The sequence below is a fragment of the Carettochelys insculpta genome, chromosome 6, assembly GCF_033958435.1.
Source record: "Carettochelys insculpta isolate YL-2023 chromosome 6, ASM3395843v1, whole genome shotgun sequence".
Taxonomy (NCBI): domain Eukaryota; kingdom Metazoa; phylum Chordata; order Testudines; family Carettochelyidae; genus Carettochelys; species Carettochelys insculpta.
The window spans coordinates 61,597,836-61,625,139 of NC_134142.1; the positions used below are offsets into that span (position 1 = coordinate 61,597,836).

Consider the following 27,304-nt stretch of genomic DNA (forward strand, 5'->3'; position numbering starts at 1 on the left):
ACCTCTGCTCAGAACAATACTCCTGTTGGAATCCACATGCTGTAATATTCCCTGGAAGATGCCACATTTCAAGGTGATTTTCACTGCTTTTCCCAGAATCTCATTGAGGAACTGGTAATCGCTGCTTGGATCCATGCTAGTATATTCCCGAAAACAGTCTGGTTCTCAAAGCAGAGAAGGAAATGAAAAGGTGAGCTCTTCTGTTAAAAGACTTGTTTTTCTGTAAAACAATCTGAGAAGGAAAATTAGAAGATAGAGCCAGAATCATTTTAAAGCCCTCCAGCTATGACACTCAGCATCCAGTGGAATAAAGCTGAAGATTAAGGTGGACAATACCCCAGAATGTAATAATTCATATACCCATGCACATACAGACACTGCATTTATCAATAACTGCATATATGGGGCAATGGCAATGGAACAGGGCTACTTTAAAATCTGTATTAGTAGCCACCAACTAATGTTGTATTAATGTGTAATAGTATGTATAGTACATTAATACAATGTGAGTTGGCTTGATACAGATACACTCCCTCTCTGGGGCGTTCTCTGTTTTTGTAAGGGTCAAATATAGCAACCCTATAACAAAATAAATTACTTGGAGCTCTCGAAACCAGTATTGTAGGCTTCTACGCCAAAGAGAATATACCGGCCAAAATCTTTTTCATGCTAATGTAGAACCATGCAGCACAATCACAGCAATTGTCCTGAGCGGAACACGATACACGAGTTCCTCCTTTAAATGCGACCTGTTATGAGCTCGGAGTAAGCCGATCCGTGCACGAAAAAGGCGATCCAGACAATGCACGGCTCGGGGCCCGCTGTGTAAGGGCGAACTAGCTCGGCAGCAGTTCCCAACCTTTACGGGTTTGCCAAACCACACCTTCCTCTGTGCCAGCCGGTGCCCTCCCACCGACTCTTTCCACTGTGCGGCGCATAACTCGCCCCAGGGCGGGGCTGCTTTTGGGACTGTGACCAACGCCGCCCTCGGACGTGACCTCGAAGAGCAACTCGCTCCCGGGGCTGGCGCGGCTCCGTGTGGCAGGTACAGAGCAACCAACACGGGCTGGCGCTAGGTCCGGTGGAGAGGGGAGCGCAGACACCGCCCCGAGAACAAGTGACCACGAAGGGCACTGCGCAGGGCAGGGCCCGACCCACGAGAGCACCTCAGCTCTTAGCTCTCAGCCCACGCCCACCTCCTCCTGACCCGACTGGAGTTGCTGGGGCGCGGAGCAAGTTAGAAAGTACAGATTCCCGCCCTGCTCCGCGGCGAGGACTACACTTCCCAGAGGGCAATGCGCCGCCGGGCAGTGAGTAATGCGCGCCACGTGGAGCGCTGAATGCTGGGCGTGGTAGTTTCCTAGTTGTTGGGGGGAGGAGGAGGGGGCTCTCGTGATGACGTTACGTGTGACCGTTGGCGGGAAGGGGGAGAGGAGCCGCGCAGGCGCTGATGAGCGAAGCTCTGCGGGGCGGGGTCACAGCGCGGGGGGGCGGGGCGCGCCACCCTTCCAACCCGCCCCCCCCCCGCCCGCGCCGCCGAGGTTGATAAGAGGAGGCGCTGGGCTTTTCCCCCCCACCTTCTCGCAGAGGTTCTTCTCACGGTTGCTGAGGCCGAGGCCTGCATTGCTGCTCATTGGCCGTCGCCCGTCTCCCCTTCTCCGGGCGCTGTCACTCACCGGCCCGCTCCCCTGCGGCCCGAGGCGGCGGCGGCCGGAGATGGGCTCCCGAGCGTCCACGCTGCTGCGGGACGAGGAGATCGAGGAGATCAAGAAGGAGACGGGCTGTGAGTAGCGGGCGGCGGGCTGGGGGCGCCGGGACGGGAGCCGCGGCCGGACTGGGGCAGCTGGGGCAGGGGAAGCGGGTGCTGGGAGGGCAGCGGGGACCAGGCCCAGGAATCGTGGCTCGTGGGAGCCTCAGCGCAGCTGCCATCGGAACGCGGGCCCGTCGCTGCCAGCCGCAATGCGGGCATTGCCTCACTGCGCGGGCTCTCGCCGGCCGGGCACGGTGGCTGCTGTGTGTGCCGAGTGAGTTGGGCCGTGCCGCGGGGTTGCCTGGCGCTCCCTCCCTCCCTCCCTCTAGTGCCGGCCAGACGGGGACAACTCACTTGCCGTGACCCTTCCTGCCTGCCTACGCTTCTCCTGCCCGGCTGCTTCCTTCCCCACCGTGTCCCGAGTTCGAGCCTGCCCGCGGAAGAATTGGTCTCACCGTCCCGTGTGAACCCTCCTTTCCGCTCTCCTCCCCCCGAGTCTGCAACGTCCTTATCGTTATTTGCTACTGGTAAATGAGGGCCCTGCAGGACTGAACCCTAGTAGTATTTCTCCTCAGAATCTTTGGTGAGAAGGCTCCTTGTGTGCAAAGCTCCTACGCCATGTTTAGCTCCTAGTGCTGGCGGATAACTAAACCAGCAAGACAGGGTCTTTTATGTGCGGAAATCTGCGTGGCACAGTGGAAAAACAGCCTGTTGTGGAGCCCAGGTTCGGATCTCTAATTCCTCAGGTAACGCATAAGTGCTGAAGGTGAATAGGGACCGCACCAACCAGTGGCAGGTGTCCTCAGTGACCAATTGATGTTGAGTATAGCACTCACTGTCCCCTGCTGCAGTACTATGGGATGGAAAAGAAGGAAACACAAGAGTAATTATTATGGCTATTAGACGATGATAGTTTTTACAGCTTCTGGATTGCCTGAGATACCAAGATAAAAGACAACAGTCAATTTTCTTTTCGTTTTACCAAAATATAATTTGATGGGTAACTTTCAGGATATCTAGCTTGTTTTCATATTCCTGGCTTTCACTGTTTCCAGCTGCTAAACTGCTCTTAAAATCCTGTTAATGCTAGAGAGACATTTACTTGCCATTGAAATGATTGCGTAGTTGCATTTGGAATGTTCGCAGAGTTTGAAGATCCTTGTAGTGGAGCATTTTAAGAGTGGTTGTAGTGAAACTGGGCTCTGTATTGCTTACCTCATCCTCTAGTTGTTGACCAATTGGCTTTCCATAGATACAAGGGGAAAAAAAAAAAAGGATGGTGTCTTAGTGTTGGAGGGAGGGATAGCTCTGTGGTTTGAGTGTTAGCCTGCTAATTCCAGGGCTCTGAGCTCAATTCTTGAGGGGGATATGTAGGGATCAGGGTTAAATAGCTTGAAAAAGGGAGGGAAATGGTGCTTGGCCCTGCTAAGAGGGCAGTGGACCGGACTTGATGACCTTCCAAGGTCCTTTCTGGCTCTGAGATGTGTATCTCCATATAGTTTATTTTTACAGTAAAATTGTTTTGTGAATTAGAGATGATGGTTGCAGTTCTGAGACTCTCCATTATTCAATGTAGCTGCCTTCCCTAGAATTAAGAAATCACAATTTTGACTTCCATGATTTCATTGCTATTTTCAAGGTGCTATTGTGCTGCCTCAGCCCCTGCAGAAGACCAAGTTTTTATTTTTCACATTTAAACTTTTCCTTATTGCTTAATTTCCTTGGTCTGAAAACACCTTTTTCTGCTCCGACGAATAGATGATGTATCTTTTCCAGAAAGATGCATTTCCACCACACACGCATTGCTGCTGACTCAAGTAGATTGAGTACAGCGAATGTTTTACTGGAGTCACTAACTGCTCTAGAACTTTGCCTGCTTACCATGGAGCCCTCGACACAATGTCATCCTGATTTTTGCGGTGCCCAGCAGATCATTGCAAGTGTATTCACGCATCTCACTAAGAGAAAAACTTAAGCAAACAAACTGTCTGGATATTCTGAATGTTCATTAGCTGGTGTCTGTACCACAGGTAGATATCTGAAAATGATTCTCCAACAGGCTCCGTACACTTCATGCATTTTATAGTCAGATATTTCAGCTAATCCTGGAGGTTTATCCTAGAACTTTACTGAGCACTAGGCTTGGTTTATGAACATTTAGAATATGTGTAGGGACTAAGTGACAGAGCCAGGATGAGAATTCCTACCCTGATTATCCTTTAAACATGTCAAAAAAAAATTGTCTGAGATTTAATATGTAGTTTACAATTTACATTTTAGAGTTTGCTTTTTGCAGTCTGAGTTAAATATTAATGTCTATTTTTAGGATTTAATTTCTTGCTTCACGTGTGTATGGGCTGAGAGGCTATTAAGACTTTTCTCACGTTATTCTAGTCATCTTTCATTTTTTAATCTAATTCAAGATTGAGAACTTGATTCTGCCTTCTCTTGTGTAGTCTGCACAGTAGATGGAAAACTCCACCATTTGGTTAGCAGCCTTACTTTCACTTTCCACAAATGTAAATGTCTGCAACAGTAAAAGGAAGTTATCTTAATTGTGGACATGACCTTTGGACTTTCCCACCGTGGAAAGTGGACCACCTTGCAGGCAATGTAAAGACATAGTTTATAGGGCCAATTTAGTTGTACAATACTGTTAATTTTGAACCTGGAGTGCAAGAGAAGAAAAATTGGCTGGCCTGTCTTTTCTTTCCTACCATATTGAATTTAAAATTTAAGTTCCTGTGCTGACTGTCTAGATTCATTCTGTGCATAACATTTATTCTGCTGTACCAGTATAGCTACTGCTTTTAAGAAGGAAAACCATATTAAAAGTCCCTTTAAAAGCCTGACATTTGACAACTACAGTAATCAGAAGATTCCTGACTGACCACAGTTTCCTGAAATTTCACTCCCTTAGTCTAGGGTGGTGGTACAGTAAAATCTTTCATACCTCACGTTCTATCATCCAGAACTCTTAAATAACCAGCACTTTAACCATAAGTAAATTTTAGTTACATTTTCAATAAGTAAAGTCTAGTGAAAGTAAATAAATAAATACAGCAAATACAGTCTAAGTTTACAGTGTACAATACTACTGTTGGTAAATAAAGTATTCTGCATACATGTTTTGCTTGTTAATATCTAATCTTGGTTTTTCTTTAGTATTTTGCACTGCTATGTATACCTTTGTTATCCAGAATATATGAACATCCGGCAATCTCCTGGCCCCTGGGCTGCCAGGTGTGAAAGAGTTTACTGTAGTACCAAGCTAAGATGTTCATGGCTTTTTATGGTACTGCTGTTTTCCCTCTTAGTTCCATGTCATGAACTTGGAACGTTGTTTTGACGTAATCTGAAGACCCCTCTGAAGTGCAGATTTCAGTAGCTAGTGTAAGTAAGAACTAGGGGAGAAGTCTCTATTGGTGCCAGGTTTGGAAAATATTGCTTTTTGACATTTGGTTTCTGCGGATCCTTGAATATAAATAGGAATGGTACACTGCTTGAACTGTTAGGTTACACCTTCTTTCCCTTGTGCTGAAGTAATGCACCTACCTAGGCACTTAAACTGACACCTCTGGTATGATTTCTATCTGAGTATCTGTTATGCCTACAACCTGTCTCTGGATTTTTGAATAATGTAATTGTGTTATGACTAATCAGATTGCTATTAATCTGTCATCCTCTTTCTCTTTGAAGTGGGAAGGGATTACAGAGGAAGTCAGGCTTATATTCACTACAGATTTTTTGCCTTGCTCAGAAAAGGGAACTAATGGTGGGGAAACTAATTTAAAATGAGTATCTGACATGAAAAACATACTGTTATCAAACAAAAGTGCATTTTGAGAATAGTATGTCTGTACTGTGAGGCTCTTTAAACCATGTGATGCAGAAATATTATACCCGAGTGCACTAAAGGGATTATTGTATGAGAGTCCCAATTAGGCAGTTTAAAAATGTTTTGCTGCTATGAGTGGGTAAAGATTTCCTTGAAGAGTGCGTGCAAGAGTTTGTAGATGTGTGTAAATTTTGCTTCAATAGAAAAGTTCAAGTGTGAGAAGTGCTCAGTGGAAAACATGTTAGTTTCTATCCCAAAGCACTTAAAAGTTACAAGTGAATGGGGCTGATTAAAGTAGGAATGCTCTCTTCCTGAGGCTGCCGATTACTCAAGGACCTTTGATTTTTGTGCTTGTTGAAGCTAAAGACAAAATGAAATGAACATAACTTGAGTCAGTTTCAGTTACCTTTCAGAATTTTGTGGATAGGGTGTGCATGCCAAGAATCTTGTCATTCTCATGCTGCTACTCAGGACAGCAGAGTTGAGTGCTGCAGATTTTTATGGGGGAACATAGGCTGCTCAGCCTAGCAGCTACTTGCAAATCCTTTTCTCCACACTCCAGCATCTTCTGCCTGCTGGTGATCAACTGTTGAGTACTGTGCTGGAGGGAAAGGCACAAGAACCAGAAGAAACTGGTTTGGAGCTTGAGAAGAACTGGGGCTAGGAAGAGGATTTGGAGCAGAGCCAAGCTGAGCATCCCCCAGGAACTCCAAGTCCATGCCTCTGTGGTGGAGGGCAAAAAACTGAGAGGCGCATACTAGCAGAGGCCTGACTTGCTACCCCTTTCTAGCAACTGTGAGATTCTCAGTGGACAGAAGACCATGTCCCCTCCAACCCAGCTGTTAGCGAGGACACAGTTCTTGAATGTCAAACTTCTGTTAGTTTAAGGTGATCCAAAAGAGAAAATATTCAAGCATGGCTGCAGATATGATGCCTGAGCAAAAATCCTGGCATGGTGTCCCCCCCCGCCCTTATTTTTTTGGGCCTTCTAATTCAGGACACTGGCCTGGATGGTAGTATATCCAAGAGCAATACCTCTTTCCGTCTTGCTTAATTCTAATCTTCAAAAGTATCTCATTAATATATCACACCTTGGACTTATTGATTAGCTCTGTAATACCATAAACTTCAATCTTTGAAACTTTGGATCAACTTGCTGTGTCTTGGCACTATTTGGAATTTTCATATTGAGCAACTCATGCTAAGACACAAGGTTGCCAGGGAAACATGGTGCAAACTGCAGTTGGCAGCCCATCCTAGAGAAGGGAGTGTCAAAGTTTAAACAAATAACTTTGTGAAAGAACCAGCCTAGGAACAGAATTCCCTTATTGTGTCTCAATCACTAAAGATTTAATACTTGTTGTGTAACCTTTTGAGATAGGAATAAACCTTTGTGCCTAATAAAAGCCCTGTTTATCAGCTGTGGAAACAACCTGAGTGGTGCAGTACCAGATTAGCACCTCAAAGCCTGGTTTTACACTGTAGAGTCAGGTTGATGTAAGCATCTTTATTAACGATACCGAGACTGAGGTTTTGGATTCATAAGTATCTTATGTGCCTCCTGGACCTTTTTGCTGTGTGATAGTAAAGCATCCTCATTTGTTAAATATAACCTGTAAGAACAGTAATAAAAAATGTGAATTCACACCTTGGCTTTTTGATAATTTGATCACTAATTTGGCTTCTGAACTACTGAGGATTGCGTATCCCTGGTCTAAAATAAAACTGTAGCCCCCTGCCCCTACACTGACTTAACTCTTCCAAGAGGCATAGCCCTTAGCTGACATGGCTATGTCAATTCAGTGTCAGTAGAGACAGCATTGCTCTGAGGCGCCTTCTGCCTTTTAGAAATTATCCCACAATGCCCATGCTGGCAATTGCTCTCAATAAGGATGCAAACCACTGACTCAATGAATGTAGTGTGGAAGTGTAAAACACATTGAATAGTTATGGTGGCTGTACATCAGCATAATTTAGGTTGACTTAATTCTGTAGTGTAGTCTTGCCCTTGGTGTCACTTCTATGATGCTAATGAAGTCGCAGAGAGCTATAGACTAAACATTAGGATTTAGGAAATTGCTGTTCTAAGTGTGTATTAAATTTAGTACTCACTTTAAAAAACCTAACAAGGCCTGAGCCATATTGGAACTGCAGACCTACCCATTGACTGGGGGTAGGGGTGGGGTCAGGACTCTCTAATCCTCAGAAAGAACTCCCCCTCAAGCGGTTTTTGTAAGCTATAAGACTGGAGGTGGCACGCGTAAGAGGTAGGAGAAGGCACTGCTTTCCCAAACTGCCAGGCATGGCCCTGCCCATGCTCCACTCTCAGAATGCCCCCTGCTTCAGCGCTGCTCCTGGGCTTCAGCCATGCCAAGGCTGAGGACACTGGGGCAGTGCCCCCTGCCTGTGTTCCAGGACAGGAGACTGGGGATGCCTGCCCTCATGTTGCACCGGGGCTAGGGAGGCTCTCACAAGTGAGTGGAGGCTTGGCTCCCATGGGCCTGGGGTTGGGGAGGGTGGGCCTTGGGCAGAAGGGGCAGGGCTGTGGGCTTGTCTCCCCTTACCGTAGGTTCACCCATCACCCATGTGTTAGACAATATCTTTGATAGCACCACTTCAATTGTTGCCTCAAATGCCTGGGCTGATTTTAAACAATGTGTTTTAAAATTGGCATTTCTACCTCTCACTGTGGACTTATTGGATATGTCTTGTCGCTGTATATAAGCTCCCTTGAACTTTCAGCTGAAAGCTTTATTGTTCTAAGCTCCCCAGATTGACCTCCTTTTGCATAGTGTCTCTTTATTTTAATTTTAAATGGATCTTATTGATGGCAACAAGCACAGCAGGAAATACTGGAAACTAGTTGCATTCAGGCTGAGATAGACTTTTGTGCAAGGCAGCAAGTAAGTTTGATGCTTTTGTTGCCTTCCCCCTCCCTTATTCTCACTAGCTTTTCTAGAGGCACTAAGTAAGCCAACACTTTTTCATTAGAAGCATGGGAGAGATAAGAGCTTTGTTTTTTGTTAACATTTGGCAGTATGGAAAATTCAATTAAAAGATGCTCATGTTCTGTGGATGTAAAATGTGAATTTGATACAGATTTGATGGGTAGTTTTCCTTTGAGAAACGCTGAAGAATTTCCACTCTTCATACTTAAGTGGGGATTTGGGAAGGGGTTGATACAATGCAGAAAACTGACTTTTGGGTCTTGAAAGCCATTTGACTGTGGATTTGGGTAGTTTAGTGGTAGTGAGACTCTCACTGGGGTTGAACTTGATTATATTTAAATATTTAGCCATGCAGTCTGCTTAGTTTACATTTTCCAGGGTTGAAAACTTCTTCCTGATATTTTTGTTAAAGACCACAACCTAACTGCTCCCACTTACAGATGTACAGCACTGTTTAGTGCACCACTGTCTCCTTCAAGTTCATGGCAGAACCATTTATTCTCTAGTACAGTGGGAGGTGGGAAGAGGCAGTCCTTCTGAAACTGTTGACAAGCTTGCCAGTTCTCCTGTGTTTCTGTTTGCAGATGACTTATTCAGGCTAACGAATCATTTTGTTCATAAGGTTACTATTAAACGAAGATGTCTAATTCCCCCTTTTTTTCCCCCCCTAGTTTCCCACAGTCAGATCACTCGTCTGTACAGCCGGTTCACCAGCCTCGACAAAGGAGAGAATGGGACTCTAAGGTGGGTACTTTCTACCACTCAGCTTGTGCTAACTCAAGTTAGCTACAATGGTTAATGTAGTAAGGTAAATGGATCTTCCGAACTGATAAATCCAGAGTCCTCTTTCTACTGACTTAAATTGACCTGCTCAAAATAGAGCAATTCTAAATGTATGTATTAAACATCTATAAAGCAATTCAGGTATTTGGACAGCTGCTGACAATTATAATTTAAAGCATAATAAAGCAAGTGTTGTTTAAAAAAAAAAAATCAATATTTAAAAAAAGGCAGATCTTGTCCCAAACAGTGAGTTTTACAAGCCAGTCAAGTGGCTGGTCAAGCAATGTCAGATATTCCTGGCAGAATACCCTGATGTAGGTGGTGACCTGTTCTGTTTTGTTTCATTATGGTACCTTTTGTTAGCAAGCCTAACTAAATGTTTTGTTTACTTAACTATGTGATATGGGGAAATAGTTGAGAATGGTGAGCATTTGGCATTTTCTCAAATATTGCATATTTAGGTGAGTACCAACCCTTCAGTGTACATGTGCTTTGTAAACCACCATTAGACAAGTTGCAGAAGCACTGTCTGTGCTCCTGAGAGTTTCAGATCTAATCTAAATTGATGAGATGTACATACATTCACTGGGATGGGAGCTGAGGCTGGAGGAAGGGTTGAGTTGCAAAACCAAGAAAAGCTGTACAGCCATTAGGGCTCTTCCTTTACAAGTGTGTCACAGTTTCTGCCCTGGTTAAGCAAATAACTTCTGAATTAAATGACTATGTAAACAAACACCCACTCCTCCCCATCAACAAATATCCCATTTACAAACCCCATGCCCAAACTGTGTCTCCAGCAAAACCTTGCTGATCGTATTAAAAGTTCTAGGCTAGTGAGGGGAGTTGTGAGGCTTCATGATGGTTTTTTCTTCCTACTGCTGCTTGTCACTTTTCAGAGTTAAATAACCCACTTAGTAACATGGTGATTTGGCATAAATACCTATCCATGGTTATGCTTGCTGGAGACCATGCAGTCTTTCTTTATTGTCCTAATTAGTAATTCAAAATTTGACCCTGTTTGACAGTACCAAGATTATTTCATCAGTGTTTATACCAGTTGTCCAATTATTTATGACCAGTTAAATGCCTAACCCTACCAAGATGCTGCTGCTTCTAAATCAGTTTTCATAAGTAGTATTGCTGGTGCTGGGGAAGGAGGGGATGGTGGGTCACCTGGCTCCTGTGTCAGCCACACCAACCCCTACAGAGATCCTGGAAGGTCACAGAATCCAGGACCTCAGTGACAAACTTGCTGCCTTATTCATAAGTCTGCTGTAGCTTTCTGAAACACCATTTAAAACATTGTTTGACTTAAAATATTGTTTACCCAAAGCTTCAGACTTTAACAGTCTACAGCATGAAGACCCACAAAATAGGAGCTTCCATCGCTATACCCACTACCTCATGGGTTTTGGAAAATTTCTGTCACTTACAGTATACTGTTAGAAACAGGCAGAGGGAAAAGGGGGTGTCAAGAAACAAACTTTTATGTAAAATACTTTGCTAGCATTTTTTTCCTCTGCATAGAAGGTCCAAAGGACTGTTAAAAGGCTTTCTTTTTATCTGCCTGCATTAAATTCAGGTCTCTGTTTTATGCAATTCTGTGGAGAACAGTTATATATACCATCAGGTAAACCATGCAGGGGTGAATCTGAGACAGAATTGTTTTTTGGGTTCAGATTGCTTAAAGCTCTGACACCTGCTGAACTTCGATGCAATCTTTCTAAATATATTGTCCCCTCAGTCCTGCAGGCTAAGGAGGTGATAAGTGGCAGAAAAACTATGGAAGCTGCTCTTTTGAATTCTTATGCTGCAGCTATTAATGTTGAAGAAAAATCTCCCTGATGCACTGGGAAAGTATATTGAACCAAATCATGTTTTCAAGGTGGCTTCAGAGGAAACAGCAACTGAGGCCTGGTCTACACTAGGAGATGGTCAAAATTAAGGGTCTGTGGTTGACTTTTATAAACTCCATCAGTCAGTCAATTCTAAGCAGCTGTAACACCAACTTCTGTAGTGCTAACTTCCCAGCAGAGTTACTCAAAAAATTGAATTTGCAATGTCAGGCTTAAAACAGTGTAGATTAACCTTAGCTAAAATCAATTATTAGCCCTGGAAACTGTCCCATAATGCCCCTCAAGGTGTCCTTTCATGACATCACTCCAGGGGAGCAGGAAACGGGAAGCCCAGTATTTTGAATTAATTTGTTTATCATCAGTGTGTTGATCACATGTAGCTACTATACAGAGCTCCAGCATAGAGCCATTACGAGGGCCAGGGACTCATTTCATCTTGCAGGCTAGCCCCCATCCCAAGACAGCACGTGACAGCTTAGCTGTGGGGGTCATGTTTGTATGAGAGGCTGAGAAACATATTTTCTGCATGTCAGATTTTGTATGGGGGCAGTTCCCCACCCATGCTGTTGGGGTTATATCCCCTGCCCAACCATATCACATGGCTAGCCCCCCACCCAATAAAAACACATGCCTTCTGCGCATTGTGGTCCATGCTTCCGGACAGCAGCATGCATGTGGTGGAGGCCTCAAGGGCTGGAAAAATTTGGGGGTTGGCTGTTGCTGGGGGAAGTCTCCCTCTGCCACAAAGATTTTTGGGGTCTGGCTGTAGCTGGGGGCCCCTAGACCCTGGTGCCTGCACCATGCTAATGGGAATCTCCTGAGGGGCCCCTGAGTCCAGAGGTTTGGGGTGCAGCCCTGCAAATAGCCATATTGTGGGCTGGCACCACATGATTTCCCAAAGTATGTGGCTCAGGGGAGCCATACAGTCTCTTCAGTGTCTTGATTGCTGCATTTTCACAGGGGGAAAACAGCTCCCTGACTTGCTGCCCTGCCCTGTAAAATATGCTCTTTCCCCAGAGGAGAGCCGAGGTTCCTGTTAGCATGGCACAGTCAGAACTGGGAAAGGCTCATAGATTATTGTAGTTTAAGCACCTTTGCCAATGCACTTGGATGCTGACCTGAAATCAAGGTGGCTATTCAAAACATCACATCACACTGGTGTTCCTTCCACAGGGGACCAGTGAGGTTCCTGTTAGCATGGCACAGGCACTTGGAGAACACAGACACCCAAATACATGGAATTGACAGCTGCCTGACTTGCTGCCCTGCCCTGTTAAAGCTGCTCTTTCACCAGAGGGGGCCCACTAGAATTCCTGTTAGCCTGGTACAGACACCCAAATAGGTGGGATTGACAGCTCCCTTACTTGTTTTGAGGGCAGTTCAGTGTGGAAGATGACGTCAAACTCCCATGACTGCCTATGGGGAATTTTCCCCATAATGTAGCAGCAAAAAAACAAAAACAAAAAAAAACCCTCCCAGAATGCAACAGGGCTCGGTGAATTGTGGCATAGGTTTCCACAATGCACTGCTCAACAGTCCAACTTTGGTGATTAGTGGGGATGCATTAAGTTGACTGTGGGCAGGTGCAGACAACTTCAACTGTATAAAATCTGGTGTTACTGATCGGATTTGATAAATTCAGCTTTATTTCATAGTGTAGACGTACCCTGACTTCAACTCCTGAGGGTTGTAATGTGAATGTACTGACTTGTGCTACCCAGGAAATGTTTCAGAAAAATACAAGACCAGACTTAGTGTCCCTGATATGGCTAAGATTTAAACAAAAAAGTGGAGCCTTATTTTAAGGGAACAAAATACAAACACATTTTATTTCTAGGTCACCTCTAACCTAGAAATACTTATCACAAAAGTTGTTCCGTGATATCCTCTTTGTAGCTAAGGGGTTGGTTTGTATTGCTGCTGAGTCACAGGCTATTAATTATCTTGGTGATGCCTAGTTAACTTGATACTGTTTAGATCTGCAAATATTCACCTGTAGTTCATTTCACCTTTTCAATGTATTTTACATACTTTGCTCAATAAAAGACCATACTGGAGAGAGTGGGAGTAAATATTATTCTTAAGCAGTTATTCATATTAAAAGGGATCAGGGTGTCAATTCTTCATAGTTTGTCTTCTGTGCTCGGCTCTCAAATGAGAACTACAAAAATAAGTGCAAACTGAGTTAAGCATTGCCAGCCAACCAGGCCATGTATGGCTTGGCACAGAAAAGTTTGAAGCTGAAGCCTCATAAAACTTTCCCCTCTGATATTTGTTATTTCCTGGTTTTCTGAATATATCTTAACTAACAAATGTAACTTGTTTTAATTACATAAATGCAATGTCTCAGTTATGAAAAAACTTCTCAACGGTCAGAGTGGTTAAGCCAGGGTGAGCAATGATTTTTGATGATCTGGATGGTGCTTGGTTGTGCCACAAGTGTAAGGGACTGGATTTGATGACCTCTCAAGGTTCCTTTCAGCTCTGATTGTATGTGCCTATCTATCTGTTTCTTTACCGTTCACTTTTTCTTCTGGGGTTGTTGAACTGTGTATACTAATGCTGAATTGGCATTAATCTTCTGAGGTAACTTGAGGTTTCGGTTCTATTCGCATTTGCTAACCTTCCACTTGGATGTATTTTGCAAACTCAGTCTACTGAATTCACATGAGAATGAGAAGTCAGCTATGTAATATGTGAAGACTTGATTAGGGTCTGTTTAGCCAAATAAGCCTCAGAAAATTCAGCCTTAAAATGCACTACAGTTAATAGCAGCCATCACGCTTTGAAATCTGAGAGCATCTCCATAATAATGCAGTGAACCCAGTACAGCGCAGGCTTCAAAGTGGGCTGGCAGGCATTGTATTTATCCAGATTCTGTGCTGGGCTTGTACTACCCAAACCGAAGCCAGTGCTATACTATCTTGGCTGCTATTGTATTTTTGTTTAAGATAGCTCCAGTACACTAGCCTGTGCATAGGTTTTTTCCTCAGTAAGGTGCAAGCTACATATCTGTGTGACAAATTTTGACAGAGGTTTGCAGACCACTGGTAAGCTCCAAAGATTGCATTTAGTGCACCACTGTCTGAGAATGAATAACTTAGACCACTGACTCATTGAGCCCAAGTGAATCTAACCAGCTGGGATCCTTGCGGGCAGCTTCAGTTCAGCCTTGTTCTTCAACTTCAGAGGCAGGGCTGGGTGAAAACTGAAGCTTTTACATCCTGAGAAGAAGAGTGTTTTTAATCTGTTTTGAATGATGTCCGCTCCAAGCAATATGATGTCATGAACCTTATTAGAAGAAGGCAGAATGTAGTATGAATCTTACTTTTTCACTGGCAAACTGAAGTTTCACTTGAATGAGACAAAACCTTATAATGGGAAGGCTGTTGATGATGATGCTTTCCAAGAGTGGACATATAATTCAAGATAGTGCTCCTCTAAACTGGCAACTTTTTGTGGGTAAAGTTTTTAAGAGGTTAACCTTCTGATGCAGATTAATGTTGCATTGAACACTAGACAGAAGCTTCTAATTTTTCTAACAAAAATGACTAAAAATATTTGTTTCTGTCAGAATGCAAACTTCAAGAATGCTTTGAGTTGAATGACCATTTGCCTGTTGTACTTCAAGCTGAACAAGGATGTTAAATGATTGTAATTGGCAGAGCAGGTGGTCTGTGTGACCATGACCAGGAGGCACGTTGTTCATGATACAGTGTTTAAGATGTAGTTCATACCAGATTAGAATGAACCTGTTTTGGAGAAATGCAAGGGATGAAAGAAATACCATCACTCGTCATAGAAGTAAAGCGAAATTATCACAGGATAAAATCAAAATACTGAAACCTTTATCCCTGACACATGTAGTTTATAACAGATCCACGGTTTTCCCCCCCCCCCACCCTTCTTTCTCTTTTTCCTTCACTTCTAACACTTCATGAGTAGCTGTACTGAAAAATACATTTGTAAGGAACCTGGGGAGCAAGATAAAAATAACTGTTATTTGTGCATGCATTCCCTGTTCTAGCACATTCCTCTTGTCTATTATGCCCCTTTCATCTCTCAATTCCATTTTCTACTACCGGAGAGAACTCTTGTCAAAGTGGGTGTGTGGGGAGAGAGATGAGTCTCCCATCACTTCCCATCTATCTTAGTTTGACCCAGATCTGTCAATTTAATTTGAGTTGAACAAAAAGCACCTGATTTCCTCTTTTGCTGTTGAATCCAAATGCAGTCTTTACTGATAAGAGGCTATAAGGGTTGCTAAAACTCTGATAGGCTTCAGTGTATGTGAAGAGGTAGCTAAATAAGTTGGGTGTGCAGTCATGTCTAAAGCTCAAGATATCTGCAAAGTAACTGTGACAAATAGGTATCTGCTGAAGTTGGTGGTTTCTAACACTTTGGTTGGAGCAAACTAAATAGGAATTTGGTCCTCCTGTGACTTCTAGTGACTCATGCTAGAGAAGTGAATTGTTAGATACCAAGACTTCATTGTCCCCGCTAGGCATGTTGCATCAGTTAAATAGTTGCACTAATACCTTGTTTCCATGCTACCACTAGTTTAAACAAACAGCAAAGCACTAGGTTCTTAATATAGTTCATGAATGGTACATTATGGAGCATTTCTCACTGGCCCTAGGAGAAAGCAAGAAGACGAGTTGATTCGCTTCATGTAGCTTGTGTCCATGCAGTAAACAAATTCAGACTGAAACTACAAGTCTGAACTGGTGAGAGCAAGCCTATTCAAAGCTGTTCAAAGAACAAATGAGAGAGAGAGTCCTCTCTTTCCAAAGTAAACAAATGTACAGGTTGAACCTGTCTAGTCCAGCTCCCTCGGTACCTGACTGCTGCTGAGTAAGAGAATTTGTCACACCATGAGAGGTCAGTATCTAGCAGCATTACCAATACTTCTACTGTGTGCTGAGCTCTTAGAAAACATTTAGGGGTAAATTAGGGCTAAACAGCACTGAACACTGAAAGTCAGGACTGGTGCCACTCAAACTTTATGGGACCACAGAAAATGTAATCACACCCATAAGTGCTTGCCCAGCTAATTACAATCATGCTGTATTATGGATGTTGCCAGGTGAGAGAGTGCTGAGCTAGTGTACGGTTATTCTGGATTGATGCAAATTGCTACATGTGGAACATAATGGCCATATTGGGTCAGAGCAGCGATCTATCTAGCCCAGTATACAATATTTTGTGCCAAATGCTTCAGAGGGAATGAACATAACAGGACAAGTATCAAGTGCTTCTTCTCTTGGACCAGATACTGAAAGTCATTAGGACTAAAGCAAAAATTCCCTTTGCCTTTGTGGCTTCTAGGACGAACTGCTCCAAGAATTACTCGTGAATGGCGTGTGGAATTTTTGTCTATCCCATATTGAAGTGGCTTGTTCCCATTTAGTAGGGAATAGCTGAAGTCTCCCATTAAAAATGCTACAAAAGCAGAAAACCCTGCTCTCCCTGAGCATTTCACTATCACCATTCTGGTCAGGTGGGCAGAAGTATAAGACTGCTACTACTCTTACTATTCAATCATGGAATTTCTAACTATAGAAATAGTGTCCTTTTTTTTTTTTTTAACTATATTTGACTCTCTGCTTACTTTCACATGTAGTGTCACATCCCCCATCTTACCTGACTCATTTGGTCATCTTCATACTTTCCTGCTTTGCTTTTGCTTCTCTTTCCATTTTTATTCTAGTTCTCTACTTCTGGCATTTGTTACCTGGCTCCCTGACTTGGTCTACCCCTTGTCCCAAATTCTGTTTTTCATTTTTCTGGGGGGTTTTAAGCCACCATAGACCAAGTTTCACTTTCTTTACTAGGTTTCTTTTTATTTCACTTTTATTTCTCTCCTTACTTCTCCAATACCCAGTTTTCCCTTTTCTCACATGTGGGAACTACCTTCCATTTCACTACCCTCACAGCTGCTGCCCTATTCTCTTTAGTTCTTTCCCCACCTCTACACAGTGCAGCTCCCTGTCTTGTCAGACTTCAAGGAACAGCATTAGTTATGTATGACTCCATATACAGAATGTAAAAGAGCAGTGGCTGGTGAAAGAAGGAGGGGGCAGTAATGGCTCTGCAGCTGCTTGAAACAAGGCAGCGAAGTGGGTGTCTCCAAGTCAGGTTTGTGTGTCCCTTTCAGGAGAGAGAACCCACAGCTCAAATATATAGCCTACCTAGAAGCTATTAATTCTTTGCAGCAGAGACTCTAGTTTAGTACTGAAACATGGATGCTTTTTATTATGCAGACTAACCAATTTGCAATTAAAGATCACGGGCAATACAGCCTTTTAAGGAAGGTTTTAATAGAAATCATGTTCCTGAAGAGTCTCATTGGGAGAACCCTGTTGCTATAGCACATGAACAAGGAAGAAATAGAAAATGAAATTTCCTGTAGGCTCCAGCCTCAGCTAGGCAAAGTAAGCCCCTAATGACTCTGAGGGACCTTGGTATATAAAATGAAATGCAACTTGCTTCCCTGCATTCAGTTATTTTTATGGCTGTTACAGCTATTCCAATTATAATGCCAACCCTATAATGTCCCCTTAATGAGCAAAAATAGAAGTGGATTTGAAACCTAGGGGTTACTTGTAGTTAATTTTTAATCTCTTGCCATAAACCAGGAACAACACGAGGCTGAAATGTTGAATATAAATTCTCTGAAGCTGATATTTAACAAGTAAGGAATCAGATGTTGTGTCACTGGAAAATTGTAGGTGGGATGTGGGAGGAGTTGTTTCCAGTGGCTTATATACATTGGAATTCAAGCCAAAGCATTGGCATTAAAATGACTTATCCCAACGTAGATGCCACACCACATCTTGATTTAAATCACTAATATGTCCTGTGCCCTTTGTTTCAAATGCAACAACACTGAGAGTTAGGTTACAATATGTATAACTCTCTATTTCGGATGTATGAGTCTTAATCATGTCTCTAAAGTCTAACATGGGTACGGATGTGCACAGGGTAGTGACCTTGGTTGGAGACGGTTAAAAAAATCTGATAATTTTCCCCTCTATGCTCTAAGACCATACTTTGTTTTAACCATGTTATAATAAATGTACCGTAATTGAGACCCCATCATTAATTACTCTACAACTGGGTCTTCTGAGTACATAAGCCACAGGAGAATTTTTAAGACTAATGCACTGTGGAGAGCAGTTTCCCATTGCCAGTAGAGGATGAGAATAGACTCCAGAGACTTTTTTCTGTGTAATGCATAAAGTTCTAAAAAATGTTACTCATAATTGCCTCCAGAATGACCTCATTTTCAAAATCCTACATTATTCCTGCTTGTTAATCTCTATTGCCAGTTCATTTGCTCAAGACAGTTTTCAAAAGCAGCAGTTCTTAGGTACCCAACTTGAGCCTTTTTAGCTGAACATCTGAAGGGGTACCTGCCCAGAGTGCCTGTTGATTTCAAGTGGTATGTTGGATGTGACTATTGCTGCAAATATGGCCCAAAGTCACAAACTTGGTAGCCAACAAGAGAGAGGCTGAAATTATTGCTGCTGGCATTTGAGTCCATCTTGGAGTCTCCTACTGACACCTTTCTAGCTACAGGTTTAATTGAATAGGAATTCTTGTATCAATTACTGACAGCTACACTGGCATGACTTTTTTGCAAAATAACTATAGGGGTGCCTTATTGTTGTATAGCTTATGCACATTAAGAAAGCAAAACATGCAAGAACAAACACTCTTACACTAATGTAACTTTGTTTGCCAATGTGTGTTTTGTTTTTTTTTTAAGCAGCACAGGTATTTTGTTTAGATGGGTCCCCATAGAAGATGGCTACTGTCTTCTGCAATAGGAAAACGTCCTGATAAAGCTTGTTTCTGTATTAAATTTCTACAGCAGTCTGTGAATGTTGAACAGGAAAATGTCCTATTTAATACAGAAACCAACTTTAACTTCTACAGCAGTCTGTGAATGTTGCCCATACAACAGAGCCCAGACAGAGAAATTGAAGCTTAAAATATGAAAATTGAGGAGTGGGTTTGGGGATCTTAAGACTGTGATTCATTGCACCAGGTAGAATAATCTGAAGTTCCTTTCAATTCAAGTCTCTGTTGCGAAGCACAGTTTACTTCCGTTTTCATGCCTTTCATTATGTAGCTTTCTTTTACTGTAGTTGCATATTGCCCAAATCATTCTAGAGGGATAACTAAAATTCTTTTTGGTAGATTTTTCTTGTCCAGATTGGTATTAGTTGTATCTGAGAAGTGATATTAACTTGATAAATGAGCACTATTTTATAGGCATGTAATATAATGCAAGCTCAGCACTACTCTACTTATCTTGGTCCCATTAATAAACTTTTAACAGCTATTGTACAATTATGGTTGTAAAGCAAACAGCTAAGTACTTTGCCAAAGGAGTAAAATTCACATGGGTGTGTTGTATTGTGGAGCTTCTGGTTAGACTTCACTTAGTCTTTGTGCCACTTTCTCCACAGCTAAGTTTATAAAGACTCTCTTGCTTCCCTTAGCCGTGAAGACTTCCAGCGGATTCCAGAGCTTGCCATCAACCCATTGGGAGACCGGATTATCAATGCCTTTTTCCCAGAGGGGTGAGTCCTGTTGATTGCATTTCCAAGTAGTGTGCAACACTGAAAGTTCTAATCAGGGATACATTTATGGTTAAAGCATGGGAATAGAATCAAAGTATCCAGGTCTTGTCTTCAGTCTTGCCATGTATTTGCTGCAAGACTTTGGATTTAACTGTTCTCCTATGGTTTTCCTTGTGTGATCAAGGGTTGCCTACCTCACAAGAGTGTTAAGGGAAAAAGGAGAAGCCCCCATATCTCTGTAGCTGGTTGTCTTTGGCCTTCTTTCAATAGGTAATATCAATTTGCCCCATAGTTTCTGCTGTCATCTTGGTACTTATTCCCAAATTTGCATCTGGCATCTTGGACACCTTACCACCAGAGATCCAATTGATTAGCATAGCACCCACAGCCACCCAGAGTGGGCAGCATGCATTTCTCTCCACATATGCCTTTGTGCACATAACAAAATTTATTCTGTGTGCTGATGGGGAAAAATTACAGGTAACATGACCTACTAGCTAAACCTTAACATGGCTAAAACCAGGCTCTTCAGTCTTTCCCTCAAACTTTCACATCTCCAAAATTATCCGTTTCTATTGGCAATGCTAAAATCCTTCTCCAAGCCCTTGGGTGTCTTTTGCCTTGACTTTTTTTAACTTTGGGCTCACTGAAGTCCTCATTGCCCACTGACACCAGATTGGTCAGTTCAGAAATCTGCTGCTAAAACATCTCTTGCCTGTCACTCTGAACTGTACATGAGTTGTAGTTGTCACTGGATCCTCACCCTCCAGTAAGTTCCTTGCATTTCATCTGTCTCCTTACCCACTTCACTGTGTGTTCAGGGCACCTTTGGGTCCTCATGTGTTCTCTTTCTCCTACCAAGCTGTCTCATGCACTTGGATCCCCTCTTTGGCCCACGGTGTCTTGTCTCCCTTTTTTTTTTTTTTTTTTTCTTCCCCTGTCCCTCAGAATTAGCCCACTATGGGGAAAAACAAGAGTAGCTTACGCCTTTCTTGCACTTGCTTGCGAGGGGGCCTGAGAAGAGGCGGTTGTAGGTAATGTGGCTTCCTGTAGTGAAGCCTGTGGCCAAGACTCCAAAAAGGCATCCCTAAAGGGACAAGATTTTGAGATTGTGGGAGCTCTCACTTCTTGAACTTAGCCTTATTTTAAGCAGTCAATTTTGACACCCCCAAACCTAATAATCACTTTAAAGAACTAGTGCTTCTGATTTTCAGACTCTAGTTGCACAGCCCTTAATCCTTTCTAAACTTGGTTTATCATTTTATGCTTTATTTAAGAACTTCAAAATATTTTAGAAACCTTAAATCCTCAAACAGCTCTGAGGTGAGTAAATAGTTTCTGTAAAATAAGTGTAAGTGATTTATCCAACATCATCTCAGTCTTTTTCTTTTCACTCTCCCAGGCCACACCTCCTCTCTACCTTACATCATGTATCTACCAATAATTCTGCAACTACCCTTGAAAACATTCCTTGTGGACATCTAGGAATGATTAATTTCTTGCAGTCACCCTCTGAGAGTATGACAAGGCAAGGGGTTGGTGGATGTAAATAAAAGCTCTAGAGAATTCAATTTTGTGAAGAGTGGTCATTGCAGCTTGTATTCACAACTGCAATAAACCTGGACAATGCTAAATTTTTGACAATTAACCTGTTGTAATACCATGCAGAGAGGATCAGGTGAACTTCCGTGGATTCATGAGGACTTTGGCCCACTTCCGACCCATTGAAGATAACGAAAAGAGCAAAGACCAGAATGGACCAGAACCACTCAACAGCCGGAGTAACAAACTGCACTGTAAGGAACTTCATACTCTGTCTAGACAGTTCCATTCCGTGGCTACCTCTGTAGTCTTCCACTCTTAAGTTTCTGAGAGCGTCCCTACTCCAACACTGTGCCTATGCAGAGCTGTTTCAGGATACCGAAATAGCCACTTCATATCTATGAAACGCATCTGGTATTTTGAAATATTTTTCAAAATACGAAGCATGCTATTTCTGCATCCCTCAACACCTGGTTGCAGGAGAAGTAAGGGATGCCTTGAAATAACACAATATTTTGACATTTGGTGCTGCATAGAAGTGCCAAATGTCAAAATAGTCTTTTGAAATAGGATACACAATTTGCATACCTTATTTTGCGTTAAGGGCATAGTGTAAATGTAGTAGGTCTGAGTTGGCATACTGCAGTATCTAATTTGAAACAAAGATTGACTCGCTAAGACCTGCAAATAATAGATTGGAAAAGAGGCTGCCATATTCTTTCAGAATCTAGTGGGATATGTTGAATCTCAGTAAGAGTTACAGGGATTCTCAGAGCTCAGTCTGGAGACTTGGTTATGCTGGATTAATTTAAGCTCTCTTTCCTGTGTATCTCATAACAGAAGCTGTAGCATTAGAGCAGTTCTGAGAGATACTCCCTGGAAATAGACGAGGAGTCCAGCCATGAATGTGCCTTCCAGTTTCCTTCTCATATCCCTCGCAATTTCTGTCGCCCTCCAGGCAATACGGGATTGCTTCTCACCTCCACCCCACTATCCCCCTCCTAATTGTTTCTGACTTTGCTTGAACCATGTGGCCAGAGTGGGAAGTGGAATACTTCCTAAGTATTGGGTAGTCATCAGCATGCTTCTGATCAGCATTCTTGGCCCTGACTTGATCACATACTGTAGGTAGTCAGAGAAGTAGCAGTACACAGATGATTCCTTCTGCAGTTAAAAAATTAAAAGTAAAAGGGACAGCTAAATGTGAAGGCCGTGGCTACACTAGCCCCCGCCTTTTGAAAGGGGGATGCTAATGAGCCACTTTGGCAGATGCTACTGAGGAGCTGCCATGAATATGCAGTGCTTCATTAGCATAATGGCCATGCATGTTTCAAAGTGCTGCTTTCAAAATGCATGCCCCTTGTGTAGACAGGGGCCTTTCGAAAGGACCACCCCCCCTCAGATTTTGAAAGCCCCTTCTTCCTATTTGGTTTTGGGAAGAAGGGGCTTTCAGAATCTGGGGGGGGTCCTTTCGAAAGGCCCCTGCCTATATGAGGGGGTCAAGTATCGGAGGGGTAGCCATATTAGTCTGGATCTGTAACAGCAACGAAGGGTCCTGTGGCACCTTACAGACTAAAAGAAAAGTTCTGAGCATGAACTACCTGATGAAGTGAGTCTGTGCTCACGAAAGCTCATGCTCAAAGCTTTTGTTAGTCATAAGGTGCCACAGGACCCTTCGTTGCTATGAGGGGTGTGCATTTCGAAACACACAGCTGCCATTATGCTAATGAGGTACTGTGTGTTCACGGCAGTGCCTCAGTAGCATCTGCTGAAGTGGCTCATTAGCATCCCCCTTTCAAAAGGAGGGAGCTACTGTAGCCATGGCGTCATGGTTTAGGGTTAGAAAGAAACTTCCCTTGCAAGCAAGCTATTTATAGAACTGTCCATTAGAGGCTCTTGTTTTCCTGTAAATCCAATATTGACCACTGTCACACTGCCTACTCAACTAGGTGAACTGTTGGCTGGATCTAGTAAGGTAATTTCTGTGTGGCTGTTCTCTTCAAAGGATTGCACTTTATTGTTGAGACAACTGAATACAAAGACATTAGCAAATAGAAAGCAAGCTGACTTGCACGGTAGGTGGAAACTTTGAATTCAGTTAGGGCCGTCAGTCTCAGTTGTCTCGTGATTGATTATCTCAAATTTATTTGTGACTAGTAACAGAGGGAGCCATGCTAGTCTAGATACTATCAAAAAAAAAAAAAAAAGCAGTCAAGTGGCACTTCAGAGTCTAACAAAATAATTTATTAGGTGAGCTTTCATGGGAGAGACCTACTTCTTCCCACGAAAGCTCACCTAACAAATTATTTTGTTAGACTCTGAAGTGTTACTTGACTGGTTATTTGTGATTAGTCACTGTCAAACAATAGATGACCAATTGAAATTTATTCAGTATTTTTTGGATGGGGGTTTTACACGCTTGCAAATATATTTTAATTTCAATTGCAAAACAGAATAAGTGTATATACTCACTTTCTATAATTATGACACATACTTTGGCTATAAAAATAAGTATTGTTTGGTTTATCTCATGCAAGTACTATTATGTAATTTTTTGTCATGGAAGTGCAATTTACAAATGTAGACCTTTTTTGTTACATGGCTGTACTCCAAAACAAAACCATGTCCAGCCATAGTGCCTGCAGGTTACTCAGTCCTAATTCTTATTCAGCCAATTTACCAAGAAACAAGTTCATTTACATTTACAGGAGGTAATGCTGACCACTTATTTACAGTATCACCTGAAAGTAAGAATAGGCACTGGGAATGCTAGCTGCAAAAGTGCCACATAAGATATTTGAGCCAGATATGCTAAATATTCATATGCCCCTTCATTGTTGCTCCACCATTCCAAAAGACATGCTTTCATGCTGACTCTCTTTAAAACTACTTCAGTTTGTGTCTGAACTCCTTGAGGGAGAATTGTTTCTTTCGTGCTCTGTTTTACCCACAGTCTGCCACAGCTTTCATGTTACAACAGAGTTGTATGATGAACCAGCACATGTTCTCTTTAAGAACACTTTCACTGCAGATTTGACAAACTGCAAAGAAGGTATAAAGTGATATTGCTAAAGGTAGCTACAGCACTTGACCCAAGGTTTAAGAATCTGAGGTGTGTGCCAAAATCTGAAATCATACACTACCATTTGTCTCTCTGACTGAAGAGAGCAACACTCTGATGTGGAAAGCACAGAACTGGAGCCACCAAAAAAAACCAACCTTCTGTTGGTGGTATCTGATTCAGATGATGAAAATGAACATGCATCAGACCAGGCTGTTTTGGACTGTTGAATGAAACCTGTCATGAGCATGGACTCATGTCCTCTGCAATGGTAGTTGACATAGGAAGGGTCATATGAATCTTTGGTGCATCTGGCATGTAAAATATCTTGCAGCACCATCTACAACAGTACCATACAAATACCTGTCCTTGCTTTCAAGTGATACTGAAAACAAGAAGCAGACATTTCTCTTGCAATGTTAAACTTCTTTGTCGCAGTGATTGGCTGAACAAGAACTAGGACTGAGTAGACTTGTAGGCTAATGTTTTTTCACTGCTTTATTTTTGAATGCAGTTTTTTGTACATTTTTTATATTTGTAAATACAACATTCATGAAAGATTGTACTACAGTACCTGCACTGGGGAAGCTGAAATGGGATTTCTTTTTTACAGTGCATATATTCGTAATAAAGTGAGTATTGTATATATTTGCAAATGTAGACAACATCCAGAATAATTAAATGGTGTTTTAGTGTTTAATCACACACACTAGTCAACTGATAAAATTTAGGGCTGTCAAGCAAGCATTTTTTTAAAGGATCCTATAAAAGTTGTAGTATCATTTTGTAATGACTATCGATGTAAATATTATCCAAAACAGTGCTATCAGCTTTGAGAGAATATTTTTGACTGCCTGAAATTTGTTTCTACATGTGGGTGAGGAAGGTGAAGAAATACCTGAATTCATCTGACTTAGTCTCACTTTACCTCTAGTTGCTTTTCGACTATATGACCTGGATAAAGATGACAAGATATCCCGAGATGAGCTGCTTCAGGTAAAAAGCACAATGGTCTAGACTAGGATCTAAAATGAATCTGTCGGCCTTCGTGTGTCCTAGCTTGCAAATTTAACTCAAAGAAAAACCTTCTGTGGGAGTGCTTTTTGTAAAAATGAAGTTGACATGCTTATTGCATTGACAACATTTGAAGGATTTGTGTTGGAAGCTGGGCACCTGGGTGACCTTTCCAAATAGTGTTCCATAGACTGAAATGATTCAGAATATGGAAGATGCCTAATTGCAGTCTTTGCATCTGCAAGCGACTGTGGTTAGAGAAACCATTCAAAAATGTGTGTCTGACTGGACTCCTCCTGCCTATAGTTTTGTTACTTCAAAAATGTGGTGACTTTTTTGTTTCAGTTTTTAAGAGCATAGACTTCCTGCTCTGTTAGAAACTTCAACAGAGCATTAGGTTAACTTTTAACATATTTGGGTTTCTTTATAGGTGACTATACTTCCATTGCAACGGACATCAGCAAACATAACTTGCCACAACCAAAAAAAACCACTGTACTTGGTTATTTTATAGTGGGGGCAATAAAACTATGTATGGCCTCTTTTTAGAGGTAGATTAAATTTATCTGACTTTTTTTTTTTTTTTTCCCCTCCCATTGGCATAAGTCTTTTGCTTTTCTCAAGGGTGGAGAAAAATCAAGAAATCATCTGTGCAATGGTATGGATGTGCATGTCCAGCTTACTGAGAGTTGGAAGTCACTGCATTCTACTTGTCCTGCAAAATAACAATTTGTGGCTCTCACTACTGGGCAAGTATCAGAGGGGTAGCAGAGCTAGTCTATCTTCAGAACCCCAAGAAGTCCTGTGGCACCTTACGGATTAACAGATATTTTGGAGCATAAGCTTTCATCAGAGGCATGAGTGGAGGTTCTGGAGGAGGGCCTAAATGTATAGGCTCACGACAAGGAGGGAGTCCCTGTTAAAAGGAGGGCCAGAGCTGACAAGGTCATTTCAGTCACGGAGAGAATGTGGCCCATTATCAGCTGTTCTAATGGCCACATTCTCTCTGTCTGAACTGACTTTGTCAACTCTGGCCCTCCTCTTGACGGGGACTATCTCCTTTTTGTTAGCCTAAAAATTTAGGCCCTCCTCTGGAACCTCCACTCATGCCTCTGACGAAGGTGGTCTTTGCCATGAAAGCTTTATGCTCCAAAATATCCATCTAAGGTTCCACAGGACTTCTTGTTACTGTTAAGCAAGGAACTTCATTTAATCAAAACTGCTCCCTTCTGTCTGCAATGCTGAAAATCCCTTACAAACTTTCAGGAAGGAAAAGAGCTGACTAGTCTAATGTTGATTGCGCATTTTGCAAGGCATCAGAAAGCAGCAAAACAATCCTAAACAAGGAAAGATCAAATCAAACAGTTGGAGCAATAATTTGAAAAATAGTTAACAGATCTTTAAATTAAGAGAATCCTATTCACTAAGTTTGCAGGAACTTTTTCTGAATGTCTGTATTTTTGGGAATGAAGAAGCTTGTATTTCTGTTCTGTGAACACACAAATACATCATTGTATAGTCTGTATTTTTGAGGAAGCAGTTTTGGTCAATAGGTTTAATAGGAAGTACTTCTAGACCAGTGGTTCTTAACCAGTGGTTTATGCAACCCCTGGGGGTGCATGATGCCCTTTCTGAGGGTGCAAGACATGCCAGATTTTTCTTTAGAAGGTAAATTATCAAAAACACAAATTTTAAGCACAGGCATGTAAGTACAGCTACTTTGTTTCATCAAACCTATGTATGAAATCAGTTAGCTGCTAATTGTTAGTGTGTCAGTTAGTGTACTTCCACAGCAAAACTCCACATCTCTGGGTAGTATGTGCATGTTTTTGCATGCTTACTGTACTGTATGTGGTAATAACTATTTTACATAGCTTTAATATGCATTTAAAAGTGTATAGGCCCCCCACCTCCATATTGA

At 42.2% G+C, this 27,304-nt stretch overlaps 2 protein-coding genes across 7 annotated transcripts in view; one reads left to right on the plus strand and one right to left on the minus strand.

The window, feature by feature from the left end:
* The window catches only part of EXD1 (exonuclease 3'-5' domain containing 1), a 35,015-nt gene extending 33,711 nt beyond the window's left edge, over positions 1-1,304 (minus strand). For 2 of the 6 annotated variants that reach the window (XM_074997015.1, XM_074997012.1), the window contains exon 1: positions 3-1,304. In XM_074997015.1, coding sequence (XP_074853116.1) covers positions 3-135 — 133 coding nt within the window. In that variant the 5' untranslated portion in view covers positions 136-1,304. The remainder of the gene's footprint in view (positions 1-2) is intronic. The other 4 variants (XM_074997011.1, XM_074997010.1, XM_074997014.1 and 1 more) reach the window with 4 other exon arrangements.
* A 226-nt stretch (positions 1,305-1,530) lies between these two features.
* CHP1 (calcineurin like EF-hand protein 1) overlaps positions 1,531-27,304 on the plus strand; it is a 29,747-nt gene continuing 3,973 nt past the window's right edge. The window contains exons 1-5 of the mRNA XM_074997021.1: positions 1,531-1,783; positions 9,208-9,280; positions 19,686-19,766; positions 21,435-21,562; positions 25,304-25,365. Coding sequence (XP_074853122.1) covers positions 1,717-1,783; positions 9,208-9,280; positions 19,686-19,766; positions 21,435-21,562; positions 25,304-25,365 — 411 coding nt within the window. The 5' untranslated portion in view covers positions 1,531-1,716. The remainder of the gene's footprint in view (positions 1,784-9,207; positions 9,281-19,685; positions 19,767-21,434; positions 21,563-25,303; positions 25,366-27,304) is intronic.